This window comes from Cyprinodon tularosa, unplaced genomic scaffold (assembly GCF_016077235.1).
Source record: "Cyprinodon tularosa strain WSP-4 unplaced genomic scaffold, ASM1607723v1 ctg275, whole genome shotgun sequence".
NCBI classification, from domain to species: Eukaryota; Metazoa; Chordata; class Actinopteri; order Cyprinodontiformes; family Cyprinodontidae; genus Cyprinodon; species Cyprinodon tularosa.
In genome coordinates this window covers 1,307,390-1,321,164 of record NW_024038980.1, presented here as the reverse complement: position 1 = coordinate 1,321,164, position 13,775 = coordinate 1,307,390, and the positions used below count along the sequence as shown (strand labels likewise).

General features: G+C 35.7%; 1 protein-coding gene across 1 annotated transcript; it reads left to right on the top strand.

Annotated features, from left to right (window-relative positions):
* Positions 1 to 1,908: 1,908 nt before the first annotated feature.
* On the top strand, positions 1,909 to 13,227 carry slc14a2 (solute carrier family 14 member 2). Its single transcript, XM_038290001.1, has 10 exons — positions 1,909 to 2,048; positions 9,317 to 9,382; positions 9,617 to 9,788; positions 9,962 to 10,151; positions 10,256 to 10,384; positions 10,934 to 11,126; positions 11,310 to 11,457; positions 12,027 to 12,161; positions 12,303 to 12,352; positions 12,425 to 13,227. Exons 1-10 carry the CDS (start codon positions 1,998 to 2,000, stop codon positions 12,713 to 12,715), a joined length of 1,425 nt encoding a protein of 474 aa, XP_038145929.1. The 5' UTR covers positions 1,909 to 1,997; the 3' UTR covers positions 12,716 to 13,227.
* Positions 13,228 to 13,775: the final 548 nt, after the last annotated feature.

Here is a 13,775-nt window from a genome sequence, read left to right as displayed (position 1 = left end):
TTATATATTATCGCTTACACAGTGCTCTTTGGGATGTTTAAAGCTTGGGGAATCTATTTGTATCCAAATCTGGCTTTAAATTTCTCCACAACAGTACCTTAGACCTGCCTGGTGTGTTCCTTTTTCTTCATGGTCTTGATTACACACAATTGGATTCTATTTATCATCATCAGTCATTTAGATCAACATTAGATAATTCAGAGATTCTCACCTAACTCAGTTTGCTGCACTGAAAGAGGCCAATAGTTTTCGCATGCCCCACTCTTCAGTTTTTATTTCTTAAAAAAGTTCGAAATTTTCAATAAATGTTGTTTCTCTTCATGATTGTGTGCCTTTCACTGTTCATTCTTTGCAAATAATTATAATTTACCATCTTTATGTTTGTAGCCTGAAATGAGGCAAAAGTTTGAAAAGTCTGATACTTTTGCAAAGCACTGTAGGTGAAAATCAGAATTTGGATTCAAATCACTGACAAATGTATCTCCACAAGATGTCAGCATCGGTCTGGGGGACCAACATTATGTTTTTTCTTTCCTCCTTGTTTTCAAAATCAGACCAGAAGAATACAGTTTGTATAAAGACAAACCTGTTGCAACGCTTTTTGACCAAATGTGCATTTTATTATTACATTATTATTCAATGAATTTCAATGAATGGCTTTTAACTGCTGCATAACAATCATCCAAATCAATTCTGTTTATAGTATGTGTTGCTAGACAGATTGTTGATAAGCTGAAGCTGTTGGTTGTGAACAAAGCAGAAGATCTATGCTGGCAAATGAGTCACAGCTGAAGAAGGTGCCTTTATAAACCCAGATGATTTGAATGTGTTTAATTACATAAAATATTTGGGTTAAAAATTCTTGCAGGGAGAATCATTGGTGTGGACTGTAGCATTGCAGTTGCTGAAGGTAATTAGAAATTACTACTCAAGATTTACTTGTTTTTTTTTTTGTGGGGACTTTTTAGGAAGGGGGGGTATAGACATGTGGGAAAGGATCACAGGCCGGATTCGAACATGGGTCACCCGCGTCAAGGACTAAGGCCTCTGTACATGGGTTGTGCTTGCTAAGCACAGCGCCACCTGCAAGCCGATTTACTTGTTTTACAGTATTTCCTTGTTGTCAGATAAGCTCTCTATCTGCATTTATGCATTTAATGGTGTCTGATCTACTCAGAAAACTTCTGGCTCCTTGTTTTTACTTAACTTAAACAGTAGTTAATGTTACCCAAGCTCTTGAAATCACTCTAATATCCTCCTCTTAGTAAAGATGTTGTGTTTTTTGGCTGTGATAGTAGAGAGTTATTCAACAATTCAATTTCAGTTCTGGAAGTATCTAGTAATGCATTAAATATGATCAACTAGATTGTAATTTCAAAAGTGAATTAAAAAAATGTTAAACCTCTCCCTGCTCCTTATGAAACACAGCTTTCTAATACATTCCTAGAAAGATCGAGAGAAGTAGAGTGTGATGTAATTCCCTGGACCAGTTTATACCTCATTCCTCTTTTAATTACACCATAAATCTCAGGATGTTCTGTCTTGTGTTAGATTCTTTCAGGCGCTTTGCAAAAATTCTTCAGATAATGTCCCTTTTGCTTAAAAAAATTTGATTATATAAATCTTCTGAATATATTCTACAGTTTATCCACAACATCACGTAGACAAACAATATATGCTCTACATAATTATTTTTAATACAAAAAATCTTAGTGGGTCATGTTTGACAGCATCAACATTTTACTTAAAGCACTTTTCAGATGAAGGAGCCTGAATTCCAACTTGCCATATGTACATAGTGATGAAACTCAGAAAGAGATGTTTTAAATTCTCATTCAGTGTCTTCGGATATTTAAAAGAGTCAAAAAGTTATTGTATCCTATAATTTTTACCCACAAGAAACAAAGAGGTGGGAGGTGGAGTTTCTGTCTCATGCCCTTTCGGTATAAAGGCTGCTGCAGCTGTTGGGTATCCAGCTTAAAAGAAGCTTGCATTGCATGCAGCCTTGGCTTACCCTGAGACATATGACTGGATCGCACAGCACAAAGGTAGGGGTATGTTTTCAATGCTCACTGAGGTGTGCAAAGTGCATACAGAAAGGAAAATGATTGAAATACAGATTAAGAAAGTTATTACAGAGAGCTAATATTTATAATAGATACAAGAAAATATTCAGGCTTATTGTTCTGATGCTTGGATAAATGTTTTTAATACATTATCATTAAAAGATAACGAAATAGGAAGGAAACAGTAAGATTTTATTGAAACAGTAAGTTAATATTTAATCTCTTCATGTTGATAAAGTCAGGGGAAGAATATTTTCTTATTCATATTTCAAGGACATCTTCACTGTGACAGAGCTACACACTGACATTTTTAAAGGTCTTTATTGTCATCTGCTTGTTAACATAAAAAAAAAAAACTAAGGGGCATTAGATTGCATTAACAGAAAAGAGAAGGGATGCAAAATGAGGAAAAACAGAGCCAATAATGGGCTTTTCTTGCGGCAGATTGCTTAGATAGAAGCAGCAGGTATAAAATATACACTATAATGAAAAAATGGATTATACCACTCCTTTTTCTTTATTACCCTGTTGTAAAAGTATATTACCTACAATCAGCACAAATGAAAAGATCAAAAAGCATAGTCTAATATTTTTTCTGAAACTGTATGTATAAACATAAAAAGCATAAAATACTAAAAATACAAACAGATATATAAAAATATACAACGGTAAATGTACACAGTAGTAAAATAAGATTTAAATATTTTGCTGTTATGGTTTAAGTTTAGTGCAGCATCAGAGCTCAGGGTTGTTCTTCCTGATTCTCTTAGTTTCTAGAAAGATGCTGCATTTCAGCCTTCCTGCTTTTGCCCTGATGGTGTCAGAGCCTTTTATGTGATGTTAGAAGGCTAAACAGTCTGTGTTCTTGATGGGTGGAGGCTCTCATAATGCAGGTGGCTCTGTTCCTGTATCACTATATTAATGTAAAAGGGCTCTATGAATGGGAGGCTGCAAAGGGTTTGTTAGAAAAATGTATATCTTATCATTAGATCTATTGTATCTGTAGTATTTATTACAAAAGAAAGGGCTTTTTTTAGGCTTTAACATGTTCAAAAACTCACCAAACTTGGCAGTAAATTGCCCCCCTGCGAAAATGTATGTATTTCAATGGATTTCAAAATGGGTGTGACCAAATGGCTCTACAGCGCCCCCTAAAGTGAGATGGGGAAAACCGCATGTCGCCGCCATTTGATTTGGCAGGTAAGTAGATCTCGACAAATCATGAAAAGTCTCTTGGAGGTATGCTCTAAAACCTACAGGAAGTCAGCCATTATGGGTCAAATTTTTCAATTTTGTTGACGTCAAACTTTAACTATCTCCTCCTAGGGCCTTTAGTTACTTTATGATACTGGCTAGACAAATGATGACATCATCAAAGCCCCATCACTTTTTTCACTTGGGAGGGTCCCTTTATGTCATTTTTGACCTTATCACCTTGAAACTAGGTCAGAAGTCAGAAAACACGATGGTCTAATCGAAGAGTTTTAGTTTAAAACTGTTGCCATGCCGACCCGGCAAAGTGAGGCGTTTCGCCATAAAAATAGGATTGGCTCTCATTTCCTCCTTAATTTTCAGATCTGCACCAAAATCACAAGAGATGATCCTAGTCCAACCTCAAACAGGAATACAGAGCAATATTCTGTGGGTGGGGCTTAATTTAACAACAGCACCCCCTAGAATAAAAGAAATTAAAACCATCAGCCATTTTGAGCCTGTTGAAAAAGGATTGACCTGTTTTCAGAAAAAAAAAAAAAAATCAGCCTTTCATCCAAATGAGCTGAAAGTTTCAAAATAGGTTCCTTTCAGAGCATGTTGTAAGTTGGTTAACATGGCAAACGCCCTTCTTTAGAGTCTGTCACTCTGACTTTTCGAAAGTTTGCGTTCTTAGGCATTCGTTGGCATTCTTAGGCATTCGTTGGCCATTTGCACTGACAATCATTCAGCCCCGAGCCATGCTCTTTCTAAGGATTATAAAATTTGGCACACATCTGTATGAGCCCAGCACCTACAAAAAGTTGAATTGGAGCCATGGTCTGAACCCCACAGGAAGTCTGCCATTTTAAATCAAACAACAAGAGAATTAGTTTGCTAAAATATTTCTAAAAAAATCATCCGTTTGCCCAAAAGACCTAGTATTTTTAGAATAGATTCCTTTAACTTGTTGTTTGGTGGTAAACGAAACACAGCTCCTCTTTAAAGTCCATCACTTTGATTTTTCAGAAATTTGTGTTCACAGGAAATTGTTGTTTTTCAGTTTTAAAACAATCCAAGCCAAAGTTATACCAGTTATGTATCCTTTGATATCAGTCGATATTCCCAAGTTTGGAATGAATCTGTTGATATTTGAGCATCTTATGGGGACTTCCACCTGCCTGAGTATATGGCTTTCAGGTTTAAGAGTTTTCTTTCTTTGAACTATTTAGTAAAGCATCTAAAAAAATTCTAGGATATGCAGGATGTAATCCTTGTCATTTTTGATTTTTAATGATTTTTTATAGTTTTGAATAGGGTGTGATACTGCTTTTCAGTGGCTTTTGAGGGCGCTGTTTCTCCCTCTTTTGAAAATATATATATTAAGATAATAACTTGGAAAATGTTTGAATTTTCTCAACAATCTCAACATTTTACAAATATATTTCTGGAAAGACAGGATAAATTAAAGCCTCTTTATTTATAAAATGACATTTCTGTTAAACCCTTTACACAGAATGGTGTTTACTTATTTAAGCCATGTAGTATTTTTTGATACAGCTCAAAGATGCTGGATATCTGGAATTAATGTGTTTTCTCCTCTATAATAGGCATAATAAAAACGTTTTTATAAGAACATACTGTTGATGTTCACATTGAGAATAACTTAGTGTTTTACCACAAATCAGTGCAAAAACAATTCAGAGTACTTTGTGCCAGGTAATGTCTTTTAACTACAGTTTAAACCTTGCTGACTAAAGCTTTGGATGTCCACTGTTCATCTAATGGTGAAGTCTGGAACTTATTGGCTTACTGGAAGAAGCAAGGAGGTGGCAGTGGATGGGAGCCAATTCAAAATGCTTTACATTAATTAAACAATAAAATACAAGTGACTAGTAATGGAATATAAACTATTAGGGGGTAAAGACATCATAGAAGCAGGCAGTAAAGCAAATAGAACTGTTTGACCACAAACTTATACTAATGATATTTCAGTTCAAGTTTAACTTAAAGCTTTGCTTTTTTATGACTGTGTAGAAACAAGAATAAGATATAAGACATAGATGCAACTATATCCCGAAAGATTGAAGTCCCAAACATCATCTCACTTGATGTCTCTAAGCAAATATGCAGTCAATGTGTAGACACAACGAAAGCTTACATTGTCATGTGGTGACATCACTTTAGACCCACCAACTGAGATGGCCATGGCATCTATCCGACAGATGAGATTTGTCCCAGATATTATATTTTATCCCTAGTTTAACTCTTCCTGACCAAAGCTGTGGTTGTCTTCAGCTGGTCCAGAGGTGAAGTGTTGAACTTTTTTTGCTGGCTGGGAAGGGGAAAGGAGGGGGTAGTTGCTTGGCTCCCATGGTTGTGATAGTCCTTGCTGAGCTGCAAGGGCATCCCAATGCCGCTCGCAGCTTTAATTTTATTTCAAGTTACAAACATCTGGCCCAGGGATGTTAAGTGTTGTTCTAAAAGAGGAGAGCAAATATTTCTCTCAGGGCCTGGTATTATCCAGCTATGCTGCCGTAGGTGACTAATAACTTCCAGAGGTGTCAAGTAACGAAGTACAATTACTTCGTTACTGTACTTAAGTACACTTTTTAGGTATCTATACTTTACTCCATTAATTATTTGCTTCCTACTTCTGACTTCTACTCATTACATTTTCACACAAGTATCTGTACTTTCTATTCCTCACATTTTTAATTCAAAGGTTACTCGTTACTCTTGGCTTCTGTTTAATGCAGAGGTCAGGGATTAGCAGACCACGGTCCGGATCCAGACCCACCTGCTGGCTAATCCGGACCCAACCTGATTTAAAACAATTATAAATTATCGCATGTTGTCTGATGACAGTGTCTAAACGACACTTGCCCCACTTCTCCTGTTACCCCTAAATCCCCAATCCTCTGTCTCCACTCTGCCCCACTCTGCAGAGCTCCAGACAGCCTGCGCAAAGCAAAGCCTAATATTTATAAATACTTATTTCACGTCATTGGTGCCATCCACATCTAGTGAAAACTAGTTTAATTGATGAGTCATATAACGCAAACACTCATTGGTTAGCTAAAGGAAATCATCAGAAGCAAGCAGGTGTTCTTCAAACTGCAAATGCGAATTGTATATGCTATGCTACAATGTTGGATTCAGAAAAAGAAATGTCTGAAAGGTCGGACACAGGCGAGAGCGTATCGGGAGATGGAGATGGAGACCAACAAGACCTCCCTCATCCTTGGCCGTATCTCAAAGAATTTTTCGAAATAGCCGAAAAATAGAGCTTTCAATTCATATAGTGGCATCTGGCTGTTTCTTTTAAAGGTTACTTTATACTTTTAAAATTTAAGTAGTTTTTGGAGCACATACTTTTTCACTTTTACTTCAGTAAAGAGGTCAAGTTGATACTTTTACCAGAGTGTATTTAAGCTGCAGTATCTATACTTCTACTTAAGTTCCAAATAGGGGTACTTTTGACACCTCTGATAACTTCTGACCCCTCCTGGTAACTTTTGACCACTCTTCTTATTCCTTTGAAGTCCGGTAATGCATGGGCGTAGGTTTGCATAGGGACCATAGGGACATGTCCCTACCAAAATTTTGAACCGAACTAATTGTCCCGACCAATAACTGGATGTGAGCAACATGTTTATAATTTACAGCAGTAGTTGTTGCAGCAGTGGCTTCTTTTCCTCTCGCAGCTCCTCTGCCTGCTCTCTCCTATCCCTTTCATGTAGCAGCGCATGGAACTGTGCTGCGCTGTTTAACTCAACTCTCATTGGTTGTTCTGCCTTAGGTTCCGCCTTCTCTCTCTCTGATTGGCTGTTTTCTAGTCCGCGTAAGCTTGGAGCACAACATTAAAAATGTATTCACATTAGAATGCTGCGGTTAATATTAGGCTACAAAACAAGTCCCAATAATAAAAAAAAAAAATTTAATATCATGTACACTAAAAAACAAAAACCTTTTTTTTTCCTTTATAAAACAAAATATTCTGAGTCAGCCAGGAGTTCTGGCTGCTGGAAAAATGGGCAAATAAAGGCTGTAAGGTATCAACATTTCTGATTCTTAGCCACAGCCAACTAAGAAAGAAAATGTGAGGGTTTCCTTTTTACCTAAGTTCAGGTATAATTATTAGCAGGTGTTATTTCTCTTATAAAGTAGCCTATAACAACAAGAAATGGTGGCTAAACATCTGCTGTTTATCGTTTAAAAAGCATAATTAGGGTTCCACATAATAATAGTAATTTAATTGACTATTTATACTTCTAGAAATAGGATAAAGACAAGAACAAACAGATGAAGAATATCAACATTCATTTTATCTTACATAGATTTCCACACAGTCTATAAGTAAATTAGTACAAACATTAATGTCTGGTAAAAATGCTTGAATATGGCTGTTTATTTTTGATATTATTAAATTACAGATAAGATAGTGTTATATTGTCTTTTATAATTGTTAAAAGTGATTTTATATTTTAATACACTTAGGCTCATTCTTAGTGTTGTGTTTGTAGATGATGCCACTGAAAAAGAAAATAGACACGAGGAGCTATTTAAACAGTCAGACAGTAGCAATATAGGATGGGTTTACATTTAATTCTTTACTATTAAAAATGCACTTATACATTATATGATTATAGGAAACACAGATATCCAGTAATAATGATGCAGGGCAGCTTGTACAGTAGGTGAAGCAGCTGCCATTCAGTGCTTAAGGTCTAAATAAACCAGGTGAAACTAAAATATTTCCACATGAGGAGTTCTGGATAGAGAATATTGACAGACAAAAATTTTTTTTTTTTTTTTATATTTCATATATATATATATATATATATATATATATATATATATATATATATATATATATATATATATATATATATATATATATATATATATATATATATATATATATATATATATATATATATATATATATATATATATATATATATATATATATATATATATATATATTATTTTTACAATTTTGGTATAATTACTGATTTAAGTGGGTTGCTCTGTCAGGGAAAGGCACATTTTACATTTAGATTATGTTTTATAGTCTCCATTCTTCAGTTAATGATGAATCACTTACTAAATTAGTTGACAATTATTGAAATAATCAATTAATATAATTCATTTTTTCAGCCCCAGATAAAATACATGAAATGGGCGACACAGAGTAACTACAGCCCAGATGTTCCACTTTTATAGTGAAGTTAATATTTTAATGAATGTATTATTTTGCTTGATATAAAGAGAGCATAGTAGGTAAAAATATAAGAGTGGGGTTTAACTCTGCATAATTCTATATCTTCAAAGGAAAATACTGTATTTCCCTTCTCTCTTAGTCATTCAAATAAAACCATTTTCAAAGTGGAAAACAGTCCTAATTCCACATTCATCAGAGCCAGTGATACTTCAAACATTGATAAACAGCATCTAATGAGAGTAGTGCTTATAACATTTTTATTAATGTAGCAAAATTATGCTTTTCTCTTTTAACAATGAATTGCTCTTATCAGTACGGATGCTCACATCGAGCATAAAAAAAGGCATGCATATTACATAGCACCAATGACACCTGGCCAATTGTGTCCCTACCAAAGTTCAAATCAAACCTACGCCCTTGCGGTAATAAAAGCAGCAGAAAAGAGAGGTTCTGGCAGAGTTGAGTACAGACTTTTCAAGGATTCTCATCCTCTGTCTGTTCTCTCTCTCCTTTTCTGCAGATAAGAAACTTGCTCTGTTTGGTTTTCATTTCTAGGACAATAAGGGATCATTATTATTAATCCTATCAGTTTTCATTCCTGTGATACATGCACCACTTGAAAGTTGGTAAGACTTAATGAGTATCTTTTGTACAAGAGTCCTCATATGTAAGACATAAATAAATGAAAATAAAAAAACACATCCTTTAGATAATTAGGGGCTGTCATTCTTCTTTAAAAATCAAAATGGTAATTTAGATTGAACGCATTAAGTGATAAAGGAGTAACTCTACATCTACTTAGCACTTTTAAAATTCTCTTCTCTTTTCTTAGGATATTCACAAGAATATCAGCAGATCCACTTCTTCACCAAACAGCTACGCTGCTCCAGTCCTTTTCGTAAGTTTGTGTGCATTATGTAATTTAAGCTCATCTACATTGAAGGAGCATGTGTAGCAGTTCAATGACTCAATGCACTCAACTGTTTTTTTTGTTAGAAAATTTTAACTAATCTGTACTGTCTCTGAAAAGTGCCTTGAGATTACATGTGTTGTAAATTGGCACTATATAAATAAACTGAATTGAATTAAGTAAAAGGATCCAGTTTAATTAATATCACACTTTTGAATGCAGGAGCTCCATCCCCTCATGGCCTTTCCTGAGTGCAACCCCTCCCAGGAAGACGGGATTGAGGGCAAATCACAGCCCACAGAGGAATCATGTCTACACAAGGCCTGGGCGCGCTTTCTCAAAGGTGTCTCCTACTTCTCAGGAGACATGGAGGTGTTTGGAAAATGGATGGAGAGTAAGTTCAACTTACTACATCTTCCTATGTTTTAATAACAAAACAGTGCTGATGTACAAAATAGAGAACACCCTGTCCTTAAAATTGGCTGCAACCTATAAACATTTCCAACCCTTCATCTTGTATTTTGTCAACTGTTCCTCGAGGTAATATTTTTTCCCTGCTCTTTCCAGAACAGTTTATCTTGCTGCAACTGCTGGACTGGGTTCTGCGTGGAGCGTCCCAGGTGATGTTTGTTAACAACCCTCTGAGTGGCCTTATCATTTTTGCTGGCCTCATTTTACAAAACTATTGGTGGGCTCTCAATGGTTTTGTTGGGACTCTCTTTGCAACCATTTCTGCTCTCATTCTGCAACAAAGCCGGTAAGAAAAGTACATAATTTGAATAAATCAATTCGATAGATTAAAAAAATAATTTCCTAAATAAAATTAGGCTGCACTGATCAGTTGCCATTGCTTTCTCTTAGGGGTGCAATAGCTGCAGGACTTTACGGGTACAACGGCATCCTGGTGGGTCTCCTGATGGCTGTGTTCTCCAATGCAGGAGACTGGTACTGGTGGCTTCTGCTGCCTAACATCTTTATGTCTATGATGTGGTAAGTAGCTATAATAAGGGAGCAAGAAACAAGATTTATCCATTGTCAAACCAGGCTTCAACTTTTTGATGAAGGGATTTTTTTTTTCCCTCGTGGTACCTATTTTCTAAGCCAAATCAGTATGTTTATTTTATTTTAAAAACATTTTCCTGCTTGTTTCTCAATTTTCAAGATAAGAATATCATGATTTTGAGCTTTCATTTTCAGAAAAACAAACAATGTATATTAGATGAAGTTTCAAAGTAAATATCTGGTGAAACTACCTAAATTTACATTTAGATATAATTTGTGCTGGCATGCACTCCATCTATCTTTCATATCACTAGGCTCAAGTCCTTACCCAGTCTGAACCATTGACTATGAAAACATCATAGGTATTTGGTTATTTCAGAAATAAGTGCCACTCATCATATATCTCAGAGTTGTGCATTCAATCCTGTTTCATTCAGTCAAAGGGAAATCAGTGGTTTGGGTGTTCATATTAGAAAAAGATGCACTTCATTTTCCTGAACTCATTCAATAAGTAATATTCTGTTTGTTGTGTTTTAGCCCAATTGTGTCCAGTGCCCTGGCATCCATTAACAGCCGCTGGGATCTGCCAGTGTTCACTCTTCCATTCAACATCCTGGTGTGTCTCCACATGGTTGCAACCGGCCACTATAACCACCACTTCCCTCAAGTCCTCATTCAGCCACGCTCAGAGCTCCCCAACATCACCTGGTCTGAAATTGACCTGGCTAAGGTCAGCAATAGACCACATTTTCCTTGTTTTTCATTTTGCTGCTTCACTTCTAACAAGATAAAATGTTGATGTACTAATATGCTATAGAGGACCTTTTAAGTTATATCCGTCTTAAAAGCCTTAAAAAGTTTTTTTAAGATTATAATTGATTGCATTTTTTAATCTTTTTAAAAATTCTTTTAGCTGTTCAGGTCAGTACCAGTGGGAATAGGCCAGGTGTATGGCTGTGACAACCCTTGGACCGGAGGGATCTTCATCATCTCCCTCTTCATCTCTTCACCCATCACTTGTGCGCACGCCATCCTAGGATCTGCTGCAGGCATGGTGTCAGGTGAGGGATCTAAACTAAGGCTTTGCATGCAGATGATAGAACAACAATAAATTACACTTTATATGTGATACCTTATGTATTTACAGATTCAAGAAGTTGTGATGTCATTAAAGAATAAACAAGGTTTAAAAGTGCACAATTTGGCAAACTGTACTGACTGCAGGCTCTCACATTTCAGCAAATTTTTATATTCAAAATAGAGTAGATATGTGGAGCGGAAGAAAAAGCATAAATAATTTTTCAGAGTAATTTTTCAAACAAACATCTCAAAGTGGAGTTTTCATTTATTCACCGCCCCACTAGACCCTGAATGTTTTCTTACTGTACTTTACAAATATGTGACATTTCTTTGTCAGATACACAAATACAAATAAAATAAGTTTAATGTAATTGGTGAAAATGTTCAATGGGTATGGATATTCTGCAAACCACTACATAACTGTTAAGGTTTATATTATGAAGTAGCACAAAAAAAGCACAAATATTGAGTTCAACAGAACACTGTGCTGCCTCTGTTTCCTTGACATTTGATGTTTATGTGCTTATAAATTAATTTCTTTTTCTCACAGGTCTGGCTCTGTCGGCTCCTTTCGAGGACATTTATTTTGGTTTGTGGGGATATAATTGTGTGTTAGCCTGCATCGCTATCGGAGGAATGTTTTACGCCCTGACTTGGCAGGTGCACCTGCTTGCCATCACATGCGGTGAGTAGATATGCACAGATAAAAACCTCCATCTAAAAAATGTTAGCTGTAAGCAGCTGAGTCAAACATACATCTGGTATTTCTGCTATGCAGTCATGCTAGTTTTATTACTTTATTTGAAAGACCTCTTCTTCTCTGCAGCTTTTTTCTGTGCATACCTCGGCTCAGCCATAGCTAATATCATGTCCAGGGTAAGCACACAGAAAACCTTACACTATAATTTTCCATCTGTTTGTATCTCATTCTGTATCCATATATTCCAGTTTGGTCTGCCGGCATGCACTTGGCCTTTCTGCCTCTCTGCTCTGACATTCCTTCTCTTGACAATGGGGACCAAGAGGATATTTAAACTGCCGCTGGCCAAAGTAACTTACCCTGAAAAAAACCTGGCCTTCTACTGGAGGATGAAGAAGGAAGAGAAGGCAGAAAAAACAGAGAAAGAAAAGAAGACGATAGAAGAGCAGCTGAATGCTATTAATGAGGAGAGGATACTGGATGAGAAAGAACAACTACAACAGGAGCTTAGTAGGATGGAGGAGGGTATGCAATGTTGAAAATGACGGGACAGGTGAAGGTGATGACAGGGTCAATACAGAAGAAAGAAACAGAAAAAATAATTTCACGCAGGTTGTTTTTGCTGATTATGTCTGAAACAATACAGAAGAACTAAAAATGTGTGGTGTCACTGTAATGTGTGAATGTAAAAACATGTACTTGTAAATAAATTCATTTTAACCATACCATGAAAAGACTGATATCCGATGGTTTTATAGAGGGTTTTAAAAGCTTGCCTTAAAACAAAGCTGATGAAGACGACACAGTTCAGGGTGTTTTTGATCTGGCAAAATCTGTGAAAAGGCCTGGTATCTGTCGCTAAATGTTTTGTATTTTATTTGATGAACTTTTATCTATGTATGTGAAAAATATTCATGGGCTCTTATGTCAGCACTATTGTAATATATTTTATTTGATTGTGTCCAACAAGTCCACGAGGGCTACGAAACAATCAAGTGTTGATGTGATATTGATTTCATATCATTTTGAAATAAAATCATGCAGCATGAAATACCAGGTGGTTCTGAAATTATTATGAATCAAACAAACAAGTGGGTCAGAAATAAGCCAAACTTGGTTATTTCCAGCCAAGCTGCAGGGCTATTATAGCACTGGCCCAGTATTGGTCGATTTGACCCGGCAAGATGGGCTGGTTCATTAGAACCCAACAAATGGGCTATAATATTCCAAATTATTATGGGTTGAACTAACTGCAAATTTGGATAACTCCAACCACACATATTTTATAACAAGTCTTTAAGCAAATGTTTGGTTGAAATAATAACAATTGTTGGTTGTTTTAACTTTTATAATTTATTTCTTCTAGCCAAATGCTGGGTGAAATTAACCAAAGTTTTAGATTGTTTCAAAAGCTACATAAATTTGTTTAGTAATCTTTTTAAATGCTTGGCAAAATTTTGAAATACCTTACCAGATTCTAAGATATTACAGCACATTTATTAGGAATATAAATTGCAATAGACTTATCATATCTTTAAAAAAGATACATGCTAAATATGCTCATGCAAACATGTTATATGTAAGAAACACCATACTGGA